Source organism: Cavia porcellus, unplaced genomic scaffold, assembly GCF_034190915.1.
Source record: "Cavia porcellus strain 051 isolate PalLab524CR breed Dunkin Hartley unplaced genomic scaffold, mCavPor4.1 scaffold_3, whole genome shotgun sequence".
Lineage (NCBI taxonomy): Eukaryota > Metazoa > Chordata > Mammalia > Rodentia > Caviidae > Cavia > Cavia porcellus.
Window position 1 is genome coordinate 15858639 of NW_026947486.1, and position 25973 is coordinate 15884611.

The 25973-nt window shown below is 34.7% G+C and overlaps 1 protein-coding gene across 4 annotated transcripts in view; it reads left to right on the forward strand.

Annotated features, from left to right (window-relative positions):
- Kdm6a (lysine demethylase 6A) overlaps nucleotides 1-25973 on the forward strand; it is a 197949-nt gene that overhangs the window by 61023 nt on the left and 110953 nt on the right. For all 4 annotated transcript variants that reach the window (XM_063245754.1, XM_063245756.1, XM_063245755.1 and 1 more), the window contains exons 3-4: nucleotides 6559-6667; nucleotides 13257-13306. In XM_063245754.1, the coding sequence (XP_063101824.1) occupies nucleotides 6559-6667; nucleotides 13257-13306 (159 nt within the window). The remainder of the gene's footprint in view (nucleotides 1-6558; nucleotides 6668-13256; nucleotides 13307-25973) is intronic.

A 25973-nucleotide genomic window follows, 5' to 3' on the forward strand; every position in this document is an offset into this window, starting at 1 on the left:
ATGAGTGCATGTGCACATGAAAGGTAAATGACTTTTGTGTTTTAAATTTGGGTCCTATCCTTATCTCTCTATAAATGTGAATATTCCAAACTCTGAAACATCTAAAATTGTGAATACTTTTGGTCCTGAACATTTTGAATAAGTAATACTCTACCTGTAAATATTAAAATTATATTACATCGAATGGTCTGTATTGAGGAAACTGTGAGCTTTAAAAACCATGATTCATTTGGGGGTGTGGGGTACTGGGAATTGAACTCATGACCTCGAGCTTGCCAGGCAGGCGCTTATGGCGCGGAGCTAAATCCCCAGTCCCTCATATATAGTTTTTAAAATATTTTTGCATAGTTATTAAGGGGTTATACTTAGAATTGTAGAAGCCCAACAAATCTGTAGATTTGAGCTGTACCTCACGCAGCTAGCAAGGCATCTGGGAGAAAGTGCAGTTTGCCATCTCTGTGCCTTGAAGCCTGTGTCTCTTTACCTTTACTCTTAGGCTCCAATTCTCCCTTGGGTGGGTCTCAGGGGATCCATCCACCTCCCTCCTTCCTCAAATTGTTACATTCTAATGTCTATATTGGAATCTCAGAGAGGCTGATTTGCTGCTGTTTACCACCTTTCCGTCTTCCTAGAAGTCCAATAAAGCTTTAAAAAAAAATTCTGTTTAAACCAGGCATAGTAGCTCACACTCATACTCACAGCTCTTAGGGAACTGAAGCATGAGGGTTAGATGAAAGTTCAGTGCCAGCCTGGGCTACATAGTGAGATCCTTACTCATAAAGTGGTGGTGATATGGTGGTGGGCAGAAGGTGGCTTGGTACTGCATCCAAAATAAGAGGTCTCCTTTTGTCTGTCCTCCCTTCTCTCATTCCTCCTTTGGACTGAACTCAGGGCCTTCACCCTGATCTTCAGCCCTTTTTGTTTTTTTTATTTTGAGATAAAATCTGGCTAAGTCACTAAACTGACCAGACTGGGTTTGAATTTGTGCTCCTCCTGCTTCAGCATCAGAGTCTTTTGAGGTAGATTCATGAACAACAATATAGGAATTCAAGCAGCCAAATTGATAAATTTGAAGTTTAATTAGCTGAGCTTAGGACCTCTCATATACGACCCCCCTCGTTTCAGAGTCTAAACAAGTGGCCCCAAACTGAAAAGTTATAGAGCTTTTAAAATAGAGAACCACAAAAAGACATGCTGTTGGAAACAGTTTAGCTAGAATCTTAGGTTAATTTTTGGTTGACACCTGTATCCTGCTTCTTTTGTTGAGCAGGTTAATTTTTCTCCTGTGGGTGCAGCTCAGTCTGCTTTTCTCATGGGACTTATACCCTGAGTAATTTTTCATTTTCCTGGGTCAAATACAGGGCACTAGTTAAATGCAGGGCTCAAGATGGCGTCAGATATGCCAACCTACAACATCCTTTCTCTCACTAAAATAGCTGTATTTATATTTTATTTTAGTCTTTTGCATTGATATGAGCCAGATGGCCCATTTAATTTTTAGCATTTTAAAATGTTTTTCCTTCTCTTCTTTTCCTTTTTTCCTTTGAGACAGGGTCTTGCTGTGTGGTTCAGGCTAGCTTTGAACTCACTGTGTAGCCCAAATGGGCCTCACACTCGCAGTGATCCTCCTGTTTCAGTCTCCCAAGTGCTGGTGTTAGAGGGATGTACCACCATGCCCGGCTTGTCTGCCCTTTCAGCTGGCCGGCCTTCCTTCCTTCCTTCCTTCCTTCCTTGTCTTTTTGAGACAGGATTTCACGCTGTAGTTCAGGGTCGACTCAACTCACTTTGTAGTCCAGGCTGGCTTTGTACTTGCAGCAGTCCTGCCTCAGCCTCCTAAATACTGAGATTACAAGCATATGTCACTATGCTGTTTTTCCTTTCTGATAGAACTCAGCTAGACTTTTTTATGTTTTTGATATGGGGTCATACATTAATAGTTTAGGTGGGCCTTCCGCTCACTACGTGTAGCCTAGGTTGGTCTCAAATGTGATAATTCTCTTGCCCTCGCTTCCTGAGTGCTGTGATTACAAGCATGTACCACTAAACCTGGCTTAAGCTTGATTTTGGGGTATACCCATTTCATTGATTGAATGTTTAGAGCTATCCAAAGTATAATCAATGTTCTCTCCCAAGTGGCAGCTTTTAAAATACTTGAGTAAAGATTTAGCATCCCTTAGAATTCTCCTCAGTTACAATAAAGTTAAAGGTTTTTAAAAATTTTTGGTGCTGGGGATTGTACCTAGGGTCTGACACATTCTAAAGCACCTGCTCTACCATGGAGCTACACCTCTAGTCCACAACTAACTTTTAGGTCTGTTTCTACAGCCTTTACTAAATGTGTAGCCCTCTGTAAGTTATACCTGTTAAAATGTGCAATACCCATAACTTGCAATCTGTTCATACTATCCATTGAGTGAGCTAATTATTGCTGTTCATCCACATAGTATATTTTATTGATTTGGGCCACAAATACCTTTTTACTAGGCATATTTTGTGAATGACACATTGATTTGTAATTTGTTTAATCCCTTAATCTGTTTTAAAATCTGCTGGCTACTGAACCATGTTGTGTATTTATTGCTAGGTTTTTACAGTTGTGAGCAGAACTGCATGTTTGTTTTTATTCAACCTAAAAGTTTCTGTACATTTAAAGCTATGGCCCAACAAATAGACTTCGTATATTTATATTCTTGCTTTAGGATAGTTAAATCTACTTTTAAGGTTTCCTACTAATTATATATCAGCCAGCTATTTCAGTTAATCTTTTAAACTGAAAGATTTTGCTTAAAAGTTGACTGCATTTAATCTAAACTACTAATTGTCATATTTTAGTTAGACACTGATCACATGCATCATAAAAGATTAATACTTAACATTTAAAAGCAAATTAGTTGCTTGTTTGGTTTCCTGTGCTTAAACTTTTATCTGTCAAGTTTTAGAAATAAAGAGCAATGGTAGTGTTACTGTTGCAGGATAACTGATTTTTCAAATAATAAAAATAAAGCACGTTTTAAGCCCAAACAATGAATATTGTAGAAAATACTACTGTGATTGGAGGAAGACATCCAAATCTTTTACCTAGGTGGGGAGATCTTCATTTACTCTGATACTTTTAGGAGTTAATAATTAGCTGTTTAATGTTCTTCTCAGTTGGCTTTCTAATAGTTGGTAAAGATTATAGATGTACATCCCATCAGCTATATACAGCTAATAGGATATAACTGATTTTTGTGGAAGATTTTGGTCATTCCCGCTTCATAATACTCAACCTCTTAGTGATACAGGCCTTTTATTTATAATGTTAAGAAAGTTTGGCTTCCCAATATTTAGTATGTCAATTGAATATTCACTTATTTTCAGCTTTAAATGATTCACATATGCACTGTCCAAATGATAACTATTTGTCACATGTTTAAACATACAATATTAAAATGGAAACAATTTAACAATTTACTTGTTTACTTGCACTAGCCACTTGTTTCACATACTCAAAGTTTCTTTCTACTAACTGCCATACTGGACAGCACAGATTCTGAATATTTGTGTAATTGTAGATAGTGCTCTGCTGAATGATGTTGATCCAGTTACAAATGATTTTCATATAAATTTTGAACTTACCCTTACGCTAAAGGTACAGGATGAATTTTTAAAGGAAGGCATAATAATTCTTCAATCGTTTTTACATGAAGAAAAATGATACAGGTTAATTATGAAAAATCTAGAAAATATAGAGAAGGTGAGCAAAATAAAAGTTTTTTTTTTATATGGACCATTGATAGACTTTTTATTTTTGACTTTTTGTGTTTTTTTTTTGATACCAGGGATTGAACTCATGATCTCGTGCATGCCAGGGAGGGGCTGTATTTCTGAGCTATTTCCCTGAAATTTGTCTTTTATTCTAGTTCCTTTTTTCCCCCTGCAGTTATGTACAAACACACTCTGTGGGCATGATTTTACTTGTGTAAGTAAAAACAAGATAAGTACATACAAAATAAGTACAATCAAAAATATGAAAATACCACCCTGCCTTCTTCCTCATCCTCATCCCTTTGAGAATGAGTTTAGCTGCCATTGCTTGAGGTTGTCTTGAAGTCCTGTATTCAAGTGACCCTCCTGCCTCATTCTCCCAAGTAGCCAACACTGCAGGCTTGCATGTGGCTTGAAATTAATCCTTTTAACACAGCTATTTTTAGTTTATAGAAATTTACCTGAATTTAAATTTAAGTGCAAACAATTATATGCAAATAATTACATATCTTACATGTTATTAGCCTTTTGGCTGTAAAATTAATGAAAGCACTGAATTTCATTCTGGATCACTTAACCTATGGCACACATACTATAGTAGCAGGCTGTTTGTATCATTAAAAGCTCTAAAAGTTTTGCCATCACTGTTTTAGATTATTACATGAGTTAGTAGTATTGGAAACTATTCCATTATTTTCCTTTAAATGTTCTTTAGAAACCTTTATTAGTCTTTGCCTGTATCTAATATCAAAATTGCCCCAGACATATCAAATAAATTCATTCTACTTTTTTTGCTCATTTATATTGTTTGATATTTGACTCTGTCAGCATCATCATTCACTACCAGCATTGATTTAGTTGGTTACATAGTTGCTTTGTGGGAAAATTATTAAGAATTTGTTAATCCAGCCAGAGTATATGGATAGGTAAATTTAAAATCCACTCATTGTGGATTTTAGCTGGTGTTATTTTTCACAATGGTCAGAGTTGTTAATAGGATTGATTTTAGGCATGTTTCATGAGAGATGAAAGATTGACAGTAATGGATCATGCATAAAGGGTGATGAGGAAGTATATAGCATTACCTTTTGGGGCTTAAATCATTCAAGAAAATTTCTGTGTTTATATCTTGAATTTTTATTTAACCATGAAAACATTTATTTACAAATATTAATCATCTATAAGAAATTATCACAAGGAAGAAGAAATTTTTGAATATCTAACAAAAAGTTTTGGAAAACAAGGCAGTAATTATTTTAATGGATACTTTACAATGCTATTAGTAGCTTTTGAATGTCATTTAATATAAAATTAAGAATTTGTCACACAGTCCAATAGCTTCATTAATTTTTCTGACAAAACACTGTAATAAATTACATTTTTGTATTTTAACCCTCTGCCAGGTAAGAATTATATAAGATCTTGAAATTCCACGCCTCCAGATTATAGTACTTTCTAAATATTTAAGTGTAGCATTTGGACTCTTAATTGTAGGGAAGTAGAATGATTTGTTTTCAGTGACTGTGATTTGGTACATATGCACATTTAGATAGCTAGGAGTGGAATAAGAACTAGAAAACATTTCTAAGTATTAGGTTCTCCAAATTTGTTAAGTATGTGTGCTTGGGTTAGGTAATTTTATTATATACATTTTGAAACATTGCATCAAAAGTTCTGTATTTCATAGACTAAATGAAGTCCTTCTAACTAGGTATTCTTATCTCAAGAAAAGCTCTCCAAACTGTTGGTGAAATAATTTTTTTTGATGATAGTAGAAGCTACATTGGTTCCTTTCTTTGTGTGCACACCTGGGAGTGTACTCAGAGACTTTTTTACTTTAATGATCCTGGAACACATTATAAGAAGAAAACATTTTGGAGTAGTATTTAGTTACTAGTAGGGAAACTTTGCCATTATTGGGAAGCTTTTAAAGAGTTAAAGCTCTGATCTTATTTAAGAAGGAGAAGAAACAATTGAGTGCCAATTATGTGCTAAGTACTCTGAACCCTTAGAGTTTTCTAATTTTAATCCCTTTATCAGCCCTTTGAATGTTAGTAAAACTTAAGAGTCTGAGAGGGTAAGTTCTGTAGAATCTGTATGTAGCAAATGAACTGTGTTTTTTCCCCTCTGCAATCTCTTGGACACCTCTATCAAACCAAGTTGATATTCTTAAAATTATGTTAATTTTTTCTTCAGGGAAGGAAATGTGAGAATGAATGTGTATGCTTGTGTTGGAGTGGGGATAGATTAAGAATAGAATCAGTGTGTTTGAAGTACATCATAGGAATAAGACAACTGAAAGGCAGTTTACAATAGTTTAAATTTAGTAGAGGTTCTACCAAAAAGTAACCATTCAGTATTAATGGTAACTTTTTATTACTGTAGAAATTATAGGAATTTTCATATAATTCAATAAAGTGCTTGCCTGTGGGAAAGACAGATATTATTTGTATTTGAAAGCACTTTGTTTATGTCAACAGGGACCACAGTAATAATTTAGACTTGCCATTTGTGAAAAACATTGTTAAAGTGCTCCTACATTATTTTTGCTGTTATTTCTGCTTTATAGATAGGACGAGCACTTATGTCATAACTAGTGACTCTTTTAATAAATATTTAGTTAAGGAAGTCATTTCTTTTAAAGAATGCTACAATGAATATGTCTGAGATAGAAGTGGAAATTATTGATTTTTTTGGTGGTTAAATGGTACTTAAATGGAGGATAATGTATAAAATACATTACCTCATGGAGGAAATGTATTTTAGGATTTTATCTTTAAATTTTAAAAATATTTCTATTTTTATTTCTAGGCTGTTCGCTGCTACGAATCTCTAATTTTAAAAGCTGAAGGAAAAGTGGAGTCTGATTTCTTTTGTCAATTAGGTCACTTCAACCTCTTATTGGAAGATTATCCAAAAGGTAATTTTTTTCTTTTGTTAATTTCTCTTTGACCTATATACATACTGAGAGTAATTGCAATTATTTCTATTCTGCCCTTATCAAGAATACTACCATTTTTACTTCTAAGAGAATGTAAGTTCATCAACATAGTAAACAGTGAAAAAGAAAAGTGAGAGATATAGAAAGGGAAAAATGTCATGTAATTCCATGAAAATTATTAATAAAGTTGGCTTCAGTAAAACTAATAACCTCTTATTTCTATAATGTGGTTTTGTTGTGTCTTGTGTAAAATTCTTGCCTTATAAAGGCTCATCCATAGAATGATTATAGATATTTGTACATTGCTGGACATTTTTGGAAGTAACAAACTCAGCAATCTTCCTTGTCCTTGTCATAAAATATGTTCATTTTAGGTAGACAATATTTGAATGAAAATTTGATGCGTAATAATTTACCTATACAGGTAAGTAATGCAGAGTTGATTACATATGCACCTGAGCCTTGAATAACATCAATTTTTTGTTCATCTGAAGTTTTTTTTCTTCAAGAAATAATCAAAAGCTGGGCACAATAACACATGCCTGTAATACCAGCTATTAGGAAGACTTGAGGCAGTAGGATTGCAAATTTCAGGTCAGTGGAGTAAATTTAGCAAGATGTTGTCTTGGTTTGGGCATGTACCTGAGGTCCGAGCTGCTAGGTTTCAATCTCTTAGTACCATTAAGAAATAAAAAAACATAATCAGGTTAAATAACTGAAGATTGTTCTGCTAAGATGTGCATTTTTCATAAACCATTATTGTCTTAAATTTTCTCTTGATGTCAGATGAAAAATCTACAATAAAGCAGGATTTTTACTTTGTTTTGTGTTTTGAGACAGGGTCTCACTATGTAGTTCAGATTGCCCTTGAACTCACTATGTAACCCAAGATAGCCTGGAACTCATGGTGATCCTCTTGCTTCAACCTCCTGAATGCTGGGATTAACAGGCATGAACCACTTTGCCTGGTTTGTGGAAGACTATTCTTATATGCAAGAGCATTTTAAACTTTCATTAATAGTAAAATCTTGATGTACAGTTGGATGGGTATCTAGTACCATGTATATTTTGTAGTCAGTACTGATAGTTTCAAGGCTAGCATGAAGGATTTTTTTTTTTTTTTTAAATTTCATGTGCTGTTTTATTATGCTATTTTGCTGTTGGGATCAAGTGAATGTTTTCCTAATGAAAACACAATTTTAGTCTAGACATACAATCTGTGAGACTTGAATTTAGGCTTATTTTTTCAGGGTAGCTCTTATTTACAACTGCAGATTATATAAACATTCTGAGTTTCTGTCTTATGTATAAAAGGGGAAATGGTAGATGATAGTTTAGGGGTGTTGCAGTTGATACTGGTTAATGCTTAGCAAAATGGTTTCAGTTCAAGACAATAATTGATTTTAATACAGTAATTACTCAGCATTCCATTAGATATTTTAATTTCAATTAGCGCTGGTAACTTAAAGGGAAAGTTATACTAAAGATACATAATTTTATACAATCTGATTGTTCTTAAATGCTGCACATTTATGTGGAGGTCACATTATTTTGACAGCACATAAACAGAAACCTAGACTGAAAAATTATGTGCATATATTGGGCTGTATGTCTTTACTCCTTTGTCATCATTAAACAATAGATCATTTAATTTGATAACTAAATTAGTCAACATATTTAGCTATACTGGCTGTTTATAGAATGTTTGCTTGTGAATGTAATGAATCCAGGAATATTTGGAGATGTTCCTTCTTTTTTAGAAGCTAAGACTGGGAATATGTGGCAGCTAGATTTCTTGGCCAACTAGCTAGTAAGAATAATCCAGTCCAAAAAGGTGGGAGAAGAAATGGATAACCTAAGGATTTAAGTCCTTCCAAGATGTGCCCTCAGACTCATTTACTTATAAATTGGCCATTAGTAGTTAGTATCATGATAATTTATAATAGAACAAGGAAGGAGAGGATTAATGTAGAGGTGTACATATATATTTCAGTGTATATGAATATTGCAAGCTGCTGGCTTTTGTTTCTTTTTTTTGGCTTTTGTTTCTTAGATAAGAGTTTTTATTTAACTTTTTGAGTTTTCCTTGAGACTCTTAGCCACATTCCCAGTTTAAAAATTCCTTTTAAAAGATGAACTACTAATTTCTGTCTATTTCTTTCTACAAGTCCTAAACCAGAACCAGTCTCTAAGAATATCTCCCTTACCTGCATACCCGCCTACACTCACACCACCACTGCCACCACCATTGCTACTGATTTACACTGCTTCCTTCTTTATCTGGAACCTATACAAGATAACTGCCAACTCTAAGCAAATAAATGTTTTATTTTTAGAGAACTAACTTTTTCTCTAAGTTATAAACCAAAACATTGGAAGTAAACTTAAACCATACAATGAACGTATTATTCTGTGACTACGTTGCTCAGGTAGAGCAAAGTACATGTAGAGTACTTAGGGTCTTGTTATTCTGAAGGCAGTTCTTTAATGATCTGTCCTGATTTATTGTTGTCTTTGTATAACATTTTCTGGGCTCAAGAGTTTCCCTGAGATTAGTTCCTTGTAAAAAGTAACAGCAATAAAAAATGGCTATCTGCATTAGTAAATGGTCAAACTTAATCTGTATACATTTTGGTCTGTGGTTTTTCTACTCTTTTCATTCCCATCTCATCTAACTCCTGTCCTATAGGAATTCCTAGAAATTTTTGGTCTGTGGTTATCATTTCTGTTAGAGATTTATTCATTAAACATACCTTTTCTGTCATTTCAGGTAAATGTGAAATAAAAGGGAGAAAGGTTTTCTTAAAAATTTTTTTCCCTTCAACCTTTTTGGCTGCTAAATACCATTTTTCCCTCAAAACAAGATAGGGGCTTTTATTATTTTTTGCTGCAGAAGTTGCAATAGGGCTTAGGGGATGTCTTTATTTTTTCATGTACAACTACCTGCATTTATTCATGGACAAAAATATACGTTTATTCATGTATAAAAATCTGTATCTGTTCAAATACAGTTATGTCATCATCTTTTGGAACATTGTCATAACTCCCCAAATTCTGAATTCCAGCCCGAATTTCTTGTGACTCCATTTCCTATAGAACCATTGGTCTCAGTCTCTCATGTCCAGCAATAGAGTTCTCCTTAAATGACTGCTTCTTGCCTATGTGCTTGCTTGTAATGTATTAGCAACACAACTGTCAGTGATTGTATCCCATGAATTCTTCACCCAAGATGTGACCTCTTGCAGGTTGGGCTTCACAAAGTTTCCATTAAATCAAGTGTTAATAGAAGGCTTATGAAACAGCAGGAGTGGCAGCAAAAACAGGGACAGTTAAGAATGATGGTTCAGCAATAACAACAACAACGGAAAGAATGATGATCTACACAAAAGTGACGAAAAATTGCAGACACCAAAATTCAGAAAACCTTTATTTCAGATGAATGCATTTAAGTACATCTGTTACAACACACAACATACTGAATTATGAAAACTCATATTAGACACAACTATGTCCAATCATTATCAAGTATGTACGTTGTGTTGTATCTATTCCGGTTTGTTATTTAGCAATGACTCTGGAGTTCATCTACTTACATAGGCAGTTCCTATTGTCAAAAGGTGCCTACTTGGGTATTTGTAAACATTTATGTTATGTTATTTTTTTTGATACTGGAGATCGAACTCACGACCTTGCTCTTACCAGGGAAGCACTGAAGCCACTGAGCTAAATCCTCAGCCCCTAAACATTTATTTTAAATATTAATGTCAGTAATATTATTTATATTTAATTGTATATTAATATTTTATAATTAATTACATCTGCTATGTGTTGCTATGGAAACATGCACAATATGTGTCTGCCTGACTGATGATCTTAGCGGGACTTATTTTTAGTGTAGGACTGTATTTCAAGCATCCTGAAAAATCACACTAGGGCTTATTTTCCAGTTAGGTCTTATTTTTGGGAAAGCATGTTATGTGCAGAGTTAAAAAACACTTGATTTATTTTATTTCTAGAAACTTTTCCTAAAAACTAACTGGGTAGGAGATTTGGGAAAGTAGAGGCTCAGGGCATTTGACTTAATGCTGTAGGTAGATTTCCAGTAAGGAGTGTAGCTTTTTCAGTAAAGAATGTCTTATTAAGGAATTGCTTTTAGGATCAACACTTACGGATAGGAAGGATAGAAGAACCAGGATTGAACAGAGGGTGAAATAAAGTTGTGACAGCTTTGGTTAGTGCTCCTAGGGAGCTCTGGAGCTATGGCCCATCTGACCTGCCTCAAGCTGGACCAAGATGACTAGACCTTTATACTCTGCTGATCTGATATTAAATGTGAGCTAGCCTGGGTAGGAATGTGGTGTTAGACAAGCTGGCTCTTTTGCAGCTGAGGTGGCTCCTGTAGAAACTCACAGCTAGGGACTATAATTGTCAGGACTCCCAAAAGTTCTTCCTTGAGGTGGGATTTGAGTTGTTCTTTATAGTGTCTGTCATACCTCCTTTGTACACTGAACTCCAAAGCAAACCCATTAACTTTTGCTGAACCAAACAGCCTATGTGGCTATCAGATAGACTGCCTGAAACAGTGGAGTTGGTACAGTGATTTGTTTCTTCTTTAGGTTAGAGACAGCCTGACAGACTTGGAATCCTAGGCTGTAGCATATATATATTCAGATTAATGTATGTAATGGTCCATGGAGAGCAGTCTGATTGATGGAAAATATGTGTGGGTAAATTATAGGAGAAGTGTTTAGTTAACTGTTTAGTTAAATTAGTTGTTTAGAAAATCAGCACATTACCTCAATGTACACAGTAAAATTACAAAAAGAAAGCATGAGGTAAGAGAAATGGGAGATAGTAAAGATTTCAAAAGATAAAAAGTTATTTGGAAAAACATAATAATAATAAACCTTTCTTGAACCAAACCTTGAAACATTTTAAGATTTCTTCACATTTTATGATGAGCTACATGTTTTCCCAGTAAGTCCCAGAAATTATCGCCATTGATACAGTATTTCTTTTTCCTTTTCCTTTCTTCAGGTAATTTTTTCCCCTCCATATCTTTCACTTTTGTGCAAAGTAGGCTTCCGATGTATCTTTTTTCCTAAGGGTACAAATAGCTTGGGGAAGTTATGTGCCAAGAGTTGGTAATATGGATAAGTCTTAAAGACTGAGCTTGATGTAAGTTTTCTTTCTTTTTGCCTTTCTTGAGTCCAATGATGATATTCCATCCTAGGATATATAAAAATACATATAATGATATGTCATCATATTAGTTATATTAGTATATCAATGTATGTGACATACTGTATTATGTATGTATTATATAATCATAAATATGACAAATTATATATTTGTATATAAAATTATATGTCATAATTATCAATTATTTAAGATATAGAAGTAACATAATTGGAACATATGAAATAGCGTAATTGAATCATATAATGGAATATATACAAGCATGCTTTGTAACAGTAGTTGTTCAGTTTGGCTTCTATAAAATTATAAGTATTTCCGATCTATTTGCTACTATCATTCTCAAATAGGTTTTAAGCATTATAAAATTATAAAAATGGAAGATTTCCTTCATTATTAAGGAGTAGTTATAATGGCCTAGTAATTTTTCATGGCTAGTTAAAAGATTAGAAATGAGGACTGTGTGTAGGTCAAAGGGGTTTCTCTAGAGAGGCTCTGGGAAAATAGGTACCCACTTTGTTTATCCTCTAGAGTTTTAATGATTTATTTGGGTTAGGAAACATAAAATGTATTTTGATCTTAAAATGTTAAGCCCAGTGTATGTTAGAATGAATGTATCTAAGCTGCTCACACTTTTTAGTTCTGCTTCTGTAGCACTTAGGCTCCCTTGGCCTTTAGGGTGCTGCTTAGTCCTGGGTGTGCTTGTAGGGTCAACTGGGGATCTTTGAAATGTCTAAGTGCTTAGTCCCCCACTCTTAAGACATTTCAATTTAATTGCCATGTCCTAGGTTGTGCTCCTGATCCTTTAAAAAATGATACACTCTACCAATTCTTTTTTTTTTTCACTCTACCAATTCTAATATAGATATGTCACTTTACTTGTTTACTGTTACTTTCCTGAATCTTCAGCTTCAGAATAGCTACTTTGAATTGGAGTAAGGTAATTGTGTGTGTGTGTGTAATGAAAGGAAGCATCGCAAAAGAGATAATTCCTTTGCTCTTGGGTTGAGTTCTTAAGTAATTCTTGATGGTGAGGTCCCTTGTGAGAAAATATAATGTATCACATTCTATATTAGCCTTGGAAAATTTTAATCCTCTGTCAGTTTTGTTCTTTGAGGAAGGTTAAGCTAATTTAAGGGGTTAGCCTAAAACTCTGTTGAATTGCAAGTCTAATATTTGATCATGGTTTATGTCCTCAAACTCTTGACAAGGGATGCCCCAGATTTTTAAATTGTTTGGTCTTTGAAATACTACTGCTGTATCTACTGGAAGATGAATATGGTGGGAATCTCACTATACTATTCCTTAAAACTTGCAATAGTGATTTTTGAAATGAAGCATTTGCGACTCATACTTATTTTCCCTCTTTCAGCATTATCTGCATACCAGAGGTACTACAGTTTACAATCTGACTACTGGAAGGTTAGTGCACATTTGAATGCCTATTTCCTGTTTTTTTGTTTATTTGTTTTATTTTGTCCTTTTTGGCAGGTTATTATTGCCAGCTATACTAAAAATGAACTGAAACTTGCTTTTTAAAAATTAATTACATGAAAAATTCTTCTAGAGTAGCGGGATTAGAAATGGGCAAATGTGTAATATTTTGTTTGTGCTATTTTATATGAACCATCTTTGATTGAAAACATTAGAGTCTTTTGATATGTTTTGTCCAAAGATCATCCTGAGGTATTAGAATTAAGAATAACCACCAAGCCAACCAAAAAATGATTCTTTGGTTTTCTTGACTTAAATTAGCACTCAGTAGTAAAAGTTGGCTGAAGATGATTTCATCAGACTACAATGGGAAGTTGTAATGGAAAATTTATTATGAAATCTTTCTTGGTATAGAGTCTGTAAGTGGAGCCCCAAAGAAAGCAGCACTTAAGCATTTTTGAAAAGACCTACCTAAATGAACTGTTTAGAATGAATGGTGACTTTGTTTAAGCTGTGCATAAAGTTATCTGGATAGGTTAATCTTTCATGTTACATTTACTTTTAAGTGTAAGTGCCCCCTCACATACACACCAAGCAAGCAGTCAGTTCTGCCGCAAAAACAGAGCTGTGTGTCCTCTTAGCTAAGTTTTAATTTTGACAGTATCTTCACTGAGACAATGTTTAAGGACTCAGTCTTACAAGGTGGCCCCCTCCATATGCCATTTATTTTGTAAGTCCAGGCTTTCAGAACTTCTGACAACAGTCTATAATTTGGAGTTCCCATAGTCACTTCTTTTGATTCAATGAATTTGTATGAATAGCCCACAGAATTTGGGAAATATGTTTACTGGTTTATTATAAAGGATATTTCAAAGAATAGAGATGAAAAGATGCATAGAAAGTCAGGTGTGAAGAGATGTGGAGATTCCATGCCTTTTCTTAGATGTACCATCCTACAGGTACTTCCACATGTTCAGTTATCCAGAAACATCCTGGACCCAGACTTTTGGGTTTTTACAGAAGTTTTATTATGTTGGCATGATTGATGAAATTATTGGCTACTCAGCTGTTCACCTGTGGTTGAGGAATGGGACTCTAGTCATGCCTTGGTCTTCCTATGGCCAGCTCCCATTCTGAAGCTACCTAGGGTTGGCCAGCCACCTGTCATCATATTAGTATACAAAAGATGTTCTTATTACTGTAGAAACTCCAAGGTGTTTAGAAGAAGCTTTTTGTCTAAAAAGAGTGAAAGCCAAATATATAGCACAATATTACAAATAGGTGTAAAGTTTTGTCATATTATTTTCATCTTTTGAAGATCTTGTAGATTTTTAAAAATGTGCTGTGTGGTGAATTATATTGTTTAACTTTTTCCAAGTGATTCTTAGAGTTTTCAATATGTATTTTTTAGTATATTTTTGACTTTGATTTGTTAAGGTTTTTTTTTTTTTTTGATACTAGGTCTCGCTATGTAGTTCAGGCTGACTTTGAAGGATTTTTTGCATTTGTATTTATGAGTCGTGTTATGCTGTACTTATGGTTTTATTTGGTTTTCACATCAGAGTAACTCTGGCTAATAAAATGAGTTGAGAACTGTTCCATGTCATTTCCTTAAAGTGTTTATCACTGCAATAAAACACTAGAACTAGCTAACTCATCAACAGGAAACATTTTATTTTGCTCACACTTTTGTAGGCTGGGAGAGGGTCTTCCTTGCCTGTGTCACAGTATCGTGGGAACTCCTGTATCTGTGTGTCTAGTCTCCGTCCTCATAAAGCCATCAGAATTCATTCTTAAGAGCTCCATCCTAATTACCTTAATCTAAACCTATCATTTTCCAAAGTTCCTACCATTGAACACTATAACTATAGTCAGATTAAGTTTTCATCCTCCTAATATATTAGTATAGGATTTTGGGGATTAAATGTCTATAGCAGTTAGGAGTGGAGTGGAAGACAAACTTTATTTGAATTGTAGCAGAGTGTGTATAGGGTTGATATTCTTTAAATTTTGGATAGAATTTATTAATGAGGTCATCTGGACATTGAGTTTCTTTGCAGAGAATTTTTTAGATACAAATTCAACTCCTTTATCATATACCGGGCTGCTAAAGTTTTCTATTACTGCTTGGGTCACTTTCGTTAATTTTTGTTTTGAAGAATTTGTCTGTTTATATGTAGTTTCAGATCTTTTCCTGTTATATTATTTTCCCTTGAAAAACTATTTAAATCTGTAGTAGTATCACCCCTTTTTTATTCCTGATATTGTTAATTGAGTTTCTCTTTTTTTCTTTTTCCAGTTTGGCTAGAGGTTTGTCAGTTTTACTGTTGTTTGTAAAAGGTCAGATTTTTGTCTTATGAATTTTTTCTCCCCTCTATTTTTGCTTTATATTTCATAACTTACTTATTTCAATTATTCCAGTGTTTCTGTCATTTATTTCTGCTTATTTTGTGTTTCACTTTTTCTTCTTATAATTTTCCAAGTTATAGAAGCTCATAGTGATTTTTTTTTTCTCCTCCTAATAGAAGCTTAAAAAAAAAAAAAAAAAAAAAAACAACCCAAACTGATGTCTGAGCTTTACTCACCACTTTCTGGTGGCTTTTTTGCACAGTAGGGTAATATAATCATTTAAAAGGGTACATTTTTCTTAGTATTTGCTTTAGTTCTGTCCCACAGATTTTTGTATTTTCATTGTTGTTCCTTTCAGAATGCTTTTCTACTTTCATGCATTCTTCTGATTCATGCATTATTTAGATGTATATTTCCATAGTGTTACAATAAACCCAACACCCAGCACCATCACCAAAAAATGAGCAGCACTTAGAGGTGGAGGTGAGGGAACCAGTTTATTACATTAGCTAGGTTCAGAGTGTCGTTTTTTATATAGGATTTTTTGAAGGAGTGAGGGAAGCAGAATGGGGCATGGTTAATCAGTTGTGTTCTGGTCATTTGGTTTTAAGTTATTATTTTCAGTTTTATTTCCCTCATCAATAGTTAATGATTTATAGTTCTGTTTTACTTCTGTATGAATATACTCTTTTGAGACTTACACAGCATTTGAAAGCAGATACATGACTTGCACCTGATCAGATTGTCTTATAAAGTGACAGGTAAAGGTAGTGGTTTTAGGGTCTCAACTTTTTGCTGATTTTTTTTTCCTTGTTTTTGAGGGAGGCTACAGTATTTGTCTTTGCTGAGAATTACTATCTTTCTACAATTTTGGAATTATCTTTCTTGTAATTGTGTTGGTGTTTTCCCTTAATATATTTTGAAACTCTTATTGGGTGCATTTGATTTATAATTATTTCTATTGAATCACGTGATCTTTTTGTCATGAATGAAATATTCTTACCTCTGGTAATCTTTTTTTTTTGGTCTTTTTATCATTTTTATCAGTACTGGGGATCAAACTCAGGACTGCCTGCTTGCAAGGCAGGTACTTTATGCTGCAGAGCTAAATCCCCAGCCCCTGGTAATCCTTTTTTGTCTTAACCTTTTTTTTTTTTTTTTTTTTTAAATCTGATTAGTCCTTCTATCCTTCGCAGGCTAATTGTGTAATAGATCCTTTTCATTTCACTTTTGATCTATTGGTATCTTTATATTTTTGATTGTACTTTTGTCAGTTGCTAAATGAGTCTTGCTTTTTTTTTAGCCATTCTGACAAGTCTTTGTCTTTTGCTGATACTATGTTGCTTTTCATAGTTAATGCACTGTTATGGATTAAAAACTGGTGGTCAATTTAATGCCAGCGGAATTAAATCACCATGGTGCTGAGTGTAGATGTTTCACCTGAGGAAAGTTTCCAGCATGAATAGACGTGGAGAAGGAAGGGCGTTGAGGCATTGTGGGTTCTCCTACAAGTTGCTGTTTGAGCCGTTATGTCTCTTGGAGAAGCTCTGGTCTTTACATTGAGCATTGCTTCCTGTCTCTGGAGGGGAAGACGTATGCCACTTGGTCTCTAGGATGAACTCGTCACTCTGGCTTCCTGGCATGTACTCGACTGTGCTTATTGTTGGAGGAGCTCTGGGCCTCCATGTTGCTGAGGATGGCTACGGTGTTTTTCAGGACAGCTCTGGTCTTTGTTGTGTGTGTGACTTCTTGGCTCCCGCGTAGAACCCTTAACCTACTAGCACAGCTCCTTTCAACCTGCTGGCATAAAGTTTCTAGCTTCCGCCACTGACCTTTGGGCCTTTCCAGCACAGATCTGTAAAAGAGACTGGCGTGAGACCTTCTTGTGGGCTCTGGTCCTCCAGTTGGACTCTTGGGAGGCATTGTCATGAGCTCTGGGTTTTCATCTGCACTCATGTGGGACATTGCTGTGGGATTCAGGCCCTTGGCTGAATATTCTATGTCTTTGGTGTTGTGGATCGATTTCTTGCATTTTCTTGTGTTAACTCTAGTGACTGTTAGAAAATATTATAAACTCTGTGTTCTGATTTCAGTTGTTCTCCCAATCTCTGGATACAACATGCACTCATTGATGTCAGATTTCCGTTTTTATTTAATAATTCCTCTTTTTGTTTGTCGTCCCAGTTTCTTGATCTTATTTTATCTTTGCTCTTCCCTTCTTTTGACAGTTGAATGTATTACAGATTTTTCCCTTTACTTTTCTTACTGACTTTTTCAGCTGTCCATATTTTCATTATTTTTTAGTGTTGGTTCTACGGATTGTCATATAATGGCTTAGTTTTTTTTAACAATTCACTCATAGTTAATATTCTACAGTACTAGTTCACATAAGATAAAGATTTGCAGTTGTTTAGGTTGATGTTACCCATCCTTATCCTTATGCCATCGCTGTTAATATGTATTACTTCTACCATATTAAATCCACACGAATAGTACTTACTTGTTCTTATCCAGATATGTACCATTTGTATTCTTCATTGGGTATTTCATATGGTAAAAGTTTGGTAGAGATGAATTTAATGTTTTAGTTCTTTTTCTGGAAATACTCTTAATTGATTTTTAAAGAGTATTTTTTGCAGAATAGACATTTCTACATGGACTTTTTTTGTCTTTTTCCTTTTTATCGGTACTGGGGATCGAACTCATGACTGCCTGCTTGCATGGTAGGCGCTTGTGCCGCTGAGCTAAATCCCCAGCCCCCTACATGGATATTTTAAAAAATCACAAAGTCCTGCCCTTTTTTACTTCCATATTTTATGATAAGAAAGTAGCTTTCAAAAGATTGTAAAAACTCAAGAACGTTCATTCTTTCCCTATCTATATTTTATTATCTTGTTTCTTTCAAGATTTGCTTTTTATTTTTGGTTTCTAGTGCTTTCATGTATACCTCTTCATTGGCTTCATATTTAATCTGACTGTCTTGAGTTTGCACAAAAATTATTTACTTTTTGGTGATACTGGCAGTGGAATCTAGAGCCTTCCTTGTTTGTGCTAGCCAAGTGCTCTACCACTGAACCACACCCCAGCCTTAAATGTGGGGGAATTTTTGTCTTTTTACCCCAAATAATTTGTGTTCATTTGGTTTCCTGTCTTTTTAGTTACATGTTAGTTAGCTCTAATTACATGTTAGTTAGATAATTTGTTTTATGTAACAGGTTCCTGAAGGCACTTTCTTTTTCTCTGTGGTGTTCACATTAGGTAATTTGTGTTTTTATTTTGAGTTCATTTTTTTTTTTCTGTATCATCTTAGTTTAACTCAAGCTATTAAAGTTTTGTTTCTTACATAATTTTAAATTTTAGAGCTTCCATTGGGTTTTTTATTATCTGTTGTGATTTCCTGTCCTTTTCATTAGCCATAAACATGATTTTAATTTGCTGCAATAGTTATAATAGCCACTATAAAAATCTTTACTTGCCATTTCCAACTAGCTTATCATTTTGAGTTTGGTCTCAACTGAGTTTTTTCCCTTCACAAAGTGTTCTATTTTTCTGGTTATTTGAATGTTGTGTAATTTTGTATCAGGTATTAGATAATCATGACATTGTTCTAGTTCTTGATGTCATATTTTTTTAAATGAGTGATTTTTTTTTTCTTTTTGAATCAGTTACTTTTGTTAGATTCAAAATACAGCCTTTTTCTCCTACTGTGAAGTGAATTGTTAATTTAGATCTTTTGTTTGTTAGCTTAGATGCTTTGAGTCTTTAACTTTAATTCAGGAGACAACCAGAGTTCCCTCTGGAACTTTTTCTGCTTTCTGTGATTTCCTTTTTACCAGCAGGTTGCCATTTTCTTTGGCTCCTGTCTTCCAGTAATCCAACACCATGTGTGCTGTCCTGGCCTCAAGTCAAGAGCTACGAAAATGGGATCCCACTGATACACATGATTATACTTTCCTCCTCCCTAGTCGGCCTTCTGTATTACTTCTTCTTGCTGTTTTAACAAATTATCAAAAATTTAGTGGCTAAATTAGTATGTATTTATTCTCTTGACGTTTTGGTGGCTACCATCCAAAATGAATCCTGTGAGCTTAAAATCAAGGTGTCAGCAAGGCTGGTTTCTTCTGGAAGGCTTTAGGGGGAGAATATGTCTCCTTCCCTTTCACAGATTCTGGAGGGTGTGCATTTGTTTGCTTCATAGGTCAGTATCATTCTACTTTTTGTCCCTTAGGTATATTTTCACATTTCCTTTTTTGAACATTGATGTTCTTGTCTCCCTTTTATAAGGCCTATCTATGATCATATCTGGCCTATCTATACTCTAAGGTAGCCTTTCCTGGAGAGATTTTTAATTTAATCACAGCTATGAATTTTCATAATTTACCATAAAGATAAATACTGTCAGAGAAAAAAAAGAGGTGAATGTCTTTTGGAGCCTACTTTATCTTCAGACTAGAATCTAATTTTGTTTATTCTTGAGCTATTTCATATATTATGGCCAGAGTACAATTTTTATAAAACCATAGTTAAAATTATTATCTGCAAGAGGGTCTTTCCAATGTTGTCATATGTAATCTTCAGTGGACCTAGTAGTATGACAGCTTTGCCCATTTTGCCTGCTTTATAACTTTATAAAAACTTAATCTTGCAGTATTTTAAAATTTGTCATTAACTCAGTATTGCATTTGTTAGATTCGTTGTTTTTTTTTTAATTTAAATTTTTTTTTTAAAGCTAGTAAAATCCAGCAACAAAACAGAACAAAGCCAATCTAAACAAAGCAGCAAAATTGGTACAGAACTTCAAAGCAAGATACTAGGAAAATAACAATAGCTACCAAGTGTATCTTGATATCTTCACAATAGTTGTCCACTCTATCAGGTAAAACGAAATCAAGCCAAAACCAAAACAATAAAACCAATCAAAGCAGAATATTGAATAAAGCAAAAATAACTTATGAGAACAAAGCAAAAACAGAACAATATTGGATTTCAAAGACAAGATAGAAGAAAATCCCTCATAGTTGCTGTATTGCATACTATTATCCTCCCAAGAGATGCTCAGACCACTGACCTTAGGCCTGCATAATCAACCAGACAACACAAGCATTTAGTTGTTTCATATACCTAAGTCGCTATTAGCTCAGCTTGTCCTCTGAACCCATCGGTTGGTTGCTTATGATATGTGTGTGTATAGGGGTGTTTGATTCTCAGCCTGTGCACTAGTAGGCTCACAAGAGGCTAACTTTTCTCTTCCTGGACTCCACACAACTTACCAGAGAGGCTGGCTAGTTGGGTCCTCCCAGTTCCAGCATAACTGATTGTTGGGAGGCGCTGACATTTTTTTCTTCCTCGAACTGGAGCAGCTTGTGTGGCTTTTTAGATTCATTGTTGCAGTTGTTCATTGCAGTAGTTTATTTCCATTGTGTGATTATGTCATGTTTTATTCTTTTTATTGTTGAGGAACTTTTAAAATGAATTTTGACTATTACTAAAAATGCTTCTATGACTATTCTTGTCTTTCTTGATGCACATCTTCTGTTAAGTATATCTGAAGGAATAAAATTGTTGGGGTATAGGATAATGTGTATGTTCCATTTTAATAAACACTGGCAGGCAGTATGACCAAACTGATACTTGCTCCACATTCTCAGGATATTCCTGTTCCTTCTCATTCTTAGTTTTTGGTTGCTGTTTTTGAATCATTACATGCCTTGCAAGAAGAATGGTTTTTGACATTGAACTCACCTCACTTCTTTGACCCTTTTTTCCTTCCCAGGTGTTAACCTTGAAATTTCTTGACACCCTCATGATTTCTTGGTAACTGAAAACCAGCTTAAAACAATATTTTATCAGTTTTTCTTTTCTTACATAAGAGTAGGTAGAAAAGAATGTTGAAGTCTCAAATAAGTTAGTTTACCATTGTCCAAAATAGAACTCCTCTCTAATCTTATAGTAGGAAAGCTTATTGCAAAACTTATTATTGAATTTACTATATTTTCAATAAGGGAATGTTTATTATTGAATTCTCAATACATGGAATAGTAATTAACCACCATTAGTTTATCATGGGTAGTTTTTTTATTATAGAGTTCTTAACAGATCATCCCAGTTATCAAAAACTGACTTCCAAAGTATCAAGAATACAAACTTGAATTTAGTTAGAAATTCACTTCTCCAAGTTGCATCAGCATCTCATAGTGGTGAAAGTAAGGTCAAAATTTATTGAGAATTGAGTTGGCGTAATGAAGGTCTTTCAATGTGGTAATTTTATTGGGTGAAAATCTCAATGAAATGTTGAGGGAAATTTCCCAAGCCAAACCAAACCAAAGCAAACCAAACCAAAAGGAAGACTGCATGGAGGAGATAAGAATGTAGCATTTAATCTTTACACCGTGGACTGTTGGATTTTCATGCCGGTACCCTGTTGCAGGGATAATTCCTCTAAAGCAACCATGCTGGATCAGGAAGGAGTTTAATTTATATAGAATTAGAAGTGGGAGGTACAAAGCAAGTGACCAAATGTTACGTGATTTGTTACATACATTGGATTATATATTAACAGATAGGCTAGTCTTGATATAATAGAAACACTCCTGGAACCAGGGGAGGGAGCTCTTACAGAATGAGCACAGTCAAAGGCATTACCATAATATAGAAATGTTTGGAGACAGTGCCTTTACTGAATGAATACAGTTAAGGGCTTTACCATAATATAAAAATAGGGGCTGGGTTTAGCTCAGCCGCATAAGCACCTAGTGCAAGGTTCTGAGTTTGATCCCTGGATCTCCCCCCCCCCCATTGTGGCTATTTACATAATATAGAAATATTCTGGAGAGAGGGCCTTTACTGAGTCTTTACTGAATGAGCATGAGTCATTGAATCAGCCCAGGGTGCTTTAAGGTATAGACGGTTACTCTGACTTATTCTCATCTGCAGCTGGGCTGTGGACACTGTCAGGGTCAATTGAATTTAGCAGAAGTAGCAGAACAGCAACATGGTCAGAGACCTCTAATTGATCATGAAATATCTGTAAGTTTACCATCTCACGAATGTGTTTCTACTTTATAACTGTGCCCCAATAGTAACAATCCAGAATTAGTGGAAGCTATAAGAATTTGAGGAAGTGACCACAAACTGTTATTGATATTTTTCACTGAAGAATTGATTGATGGTTCTTGTAACAGCAGACAAACTCTGTGCCTGAACTGTAGACTTAGGGAAAAGTAAAATGATGTTAATGAAAACGGAACAGCAACATCATGTTAATTTGGGAAACCAGTTAGGTAGGCATGGTTTAGATCTTCAGGTTCAGGTTTGGTTTGGGTACATTGTTTCACAGCGTTCGAGAACTTGTACCAAATACAGTATTATTTAAACACTTAGTACTGATACAGGGGAATGAAACGCCCAACCTGCTAGATGTCTAAAACACTGAGGTCAAAATGCTGAGGTCGTGCTCTGTAAAATCCAGGAATGAATTCTAGGAACAACAGGAGGTTAAAAGTAGGAAGAACTTATTGAGAGAAAGAAAACTTCTATTTGAGAGGGACAAAGAAGGGGCACTGCAAAGTGGGTTGCCCACCAACCCTGCTTCTTCTTAAGGGTGTTTTATTGAGCAAAGCCACGAGGTGAGGTGGGTTTAAGGTGGGGCAGAATTATAATCAATCAGATTACAAGTATGATCTCTTAGGTAACACTGATCCAGTGGCAAATCATAGGATGGGTGTGAGGTGGGACAAGACCATGGACAACCAGTAGTAGGTATCCAACATGTATAGTCGCTAAGGTAACATTGACTAAATGAGGATAAAATGGGGAAACAAGTCACATAGCAAGCGCACATGGGCAGATAAGGACTTCTCTGGAAGGAGTGAGTTAAGGAGGTTTGGTTTTCTACCCCAAGGTGATTGATGCTTACTTAGAATATCAGTCACTGCTGTTCATTCCTAGAAGAAGTATATTGGGTGAGTAGTTATTATTTTTGTTGAAGCCTGGCCTTCAGTGAATACGCCTCCAGCTACAGTTGTCTTCTGCATTGACCTCGGGAGGGCCCAGTTCTATCTGAATGCCTATAATATTTCTACCTAATTTAGTTATCTATTATAGTACTAGTGATATTAATTTCTCTTTTCTAAGCATCAGTAAATGTTATGAAATTACTGTTTGAGACCCAGTACATATTTATCAGGTAAACATGTTCAATGGTTGGTAATCTTCAAAGATCACATTCACAACTTTTTTTGTAATTTACATCTGCAGTGGATTATACATTAAACAATGTAAATTATAGAATTTATATTTGAAATATAAATGATAATTATTTCTGCTAGTTTTTGGTTGCGCTTACCTTTTTAAACCTATTCTTGCAAAGTAATTTGCCAAACTGTAAGACCTCAGTTTTTCTGAAAGTCTTGACACTTGAAATTTTATAGAATTTAGAGGATTTCCCCTACTTTTCCTTTTTTTTCCTCTTTTCCCCTCTTCTTTCTTTTAATTTTTCTTCTTCCTCTTCCCTTCTCTACCACTCTCCTTTTTGGAACTTATAAAGCTAATAATGCATTTACTGTGTTACATAGTATCTATGTGAGGTGGGGGTTAGACTCCCACAGGCAGCATATTTACATTTCTTCAGTGCTAATATGAATGGTTCATATTAAGTGAGTAGGTAGAGGATCATTGTTAGTTAAGTCATATATTTTCCTAATTAAAGACTTACGGTGGCTGATTTATGATTAAACCTTAATTTTTAAAGAACCTTTGGGAATTCAGAATGAGTAATTAAGGATCCTTGATCTGTAATCTATAATTTAAATCTCTTTTAAGATTTTTTTTTTTGTCTTTTTCCTTTTTATCGGTACCGGGGATCGAACACACAACTGCCTGCTGCAAGGCAGGCGCTTATGCCGCTGAGCTAAATCCCCAAGAGGGGCTTAAAAGAGGGGCTCCTCTTTTAAGATTTTAAAATCAAATAGTATTTAGTATATAATTCAAATTTTAACTTTTTAACCGTGTGTTTTTACTGACTAGTATAAAATGACAGTGTCATTTTTAAATTGGTGAATATAATTTATTCTGTGTACCATGTGAAAAAAACAAAGGATTTTTTTTTTTTTTTTTTTTGGTACTGGGGATTGAACTCAACCATTTCATGCTTACCAGGCAGGCACTGTGCTACTGGGCTATATCCCTAGTCCCAAAGAAATTTTTAAAATAAAACCTAAACTCATTTAGGAGTCAGAAATTTAGAAATTGCTCTTATAGTTCATGATATTAAATAGATAAGAATCAAAAACTGTTCAGTTGTTAGTGCTTCCATGTGTTTCAGTCAGTACACTGTGGGTTATAAAGACCTGTGTTAAGTTCCAAGACTGCTAGTGCAATGGTGGTCAACCTAGGACACACGTGCTACAGTGAGCTATTAGTATCATTGAGAGCTCTAGAAGGTTTGCCATCACTGTGGTAGTGTTTTCTTTTATAATGTATCTGTGTAATTTATTTCTTAAATAATTTCATAAACTGTATTTTTTAAATAAGACCTTAGTTTTCCTCATTTTTTCTGACTTGGATTTTAAAAAAAGAGAGAAGCTTTTGTACTATGGTAGTAATGCCAGGCTTGGTTTTGTTGTTAGGTGGAATACAGTGTAGGTATCTTATTACATTTATTTGTTCAGGGGCTAGGGATGTAGCTCAGTGATATCAATACTTGCCTGGCAAGCACTTGCCTGGCAAACACAAAGTCCTGAGTTTGATTCCTGGTTCCATCCCCAATTTATTTGTTCAAAGGTGTGGTTCAACTCAAATATTTCTTTGTTGGAAGTTTTGTCAATAGATCTATTTGTGACTGTGGGGTATTGTAGTTTTCCACTATAATTGTGTTGATTTTTATCTGATCTTTTATGTCCACTAGTGTTTGTTTTATGAAGTTAATTGGACCACTGTTGGGTATCTGCATATTTATAATTGTTATAGCTTCTGTTTGAATTGTTTCTTCAACCAGTATATAGTAACTTTCTTTGCCACTGATCAGTTTTGCCTTGACACCCACTTTGTCTGAAAATAGGATAAGTACTCTGCTTGTTTTCAGGCTTCCATTGCATGGAATGATGTTTTCCAACCTGTGAGTTTTAGTCTGTAAATTTCTTTTTTGATTAAGTATGTTTCTTTTATACAGCATATTGTTGGGTTTTATTTTTTGATTCAGTCTGCCAATCTGTGTCTTTACTGGGAAGTTGAGAACATTCACATTGAGAGTTATTCTATAAGATATTGACCTATTCCTGTCAATTGCTTAATATTCCTGTTCATGAGA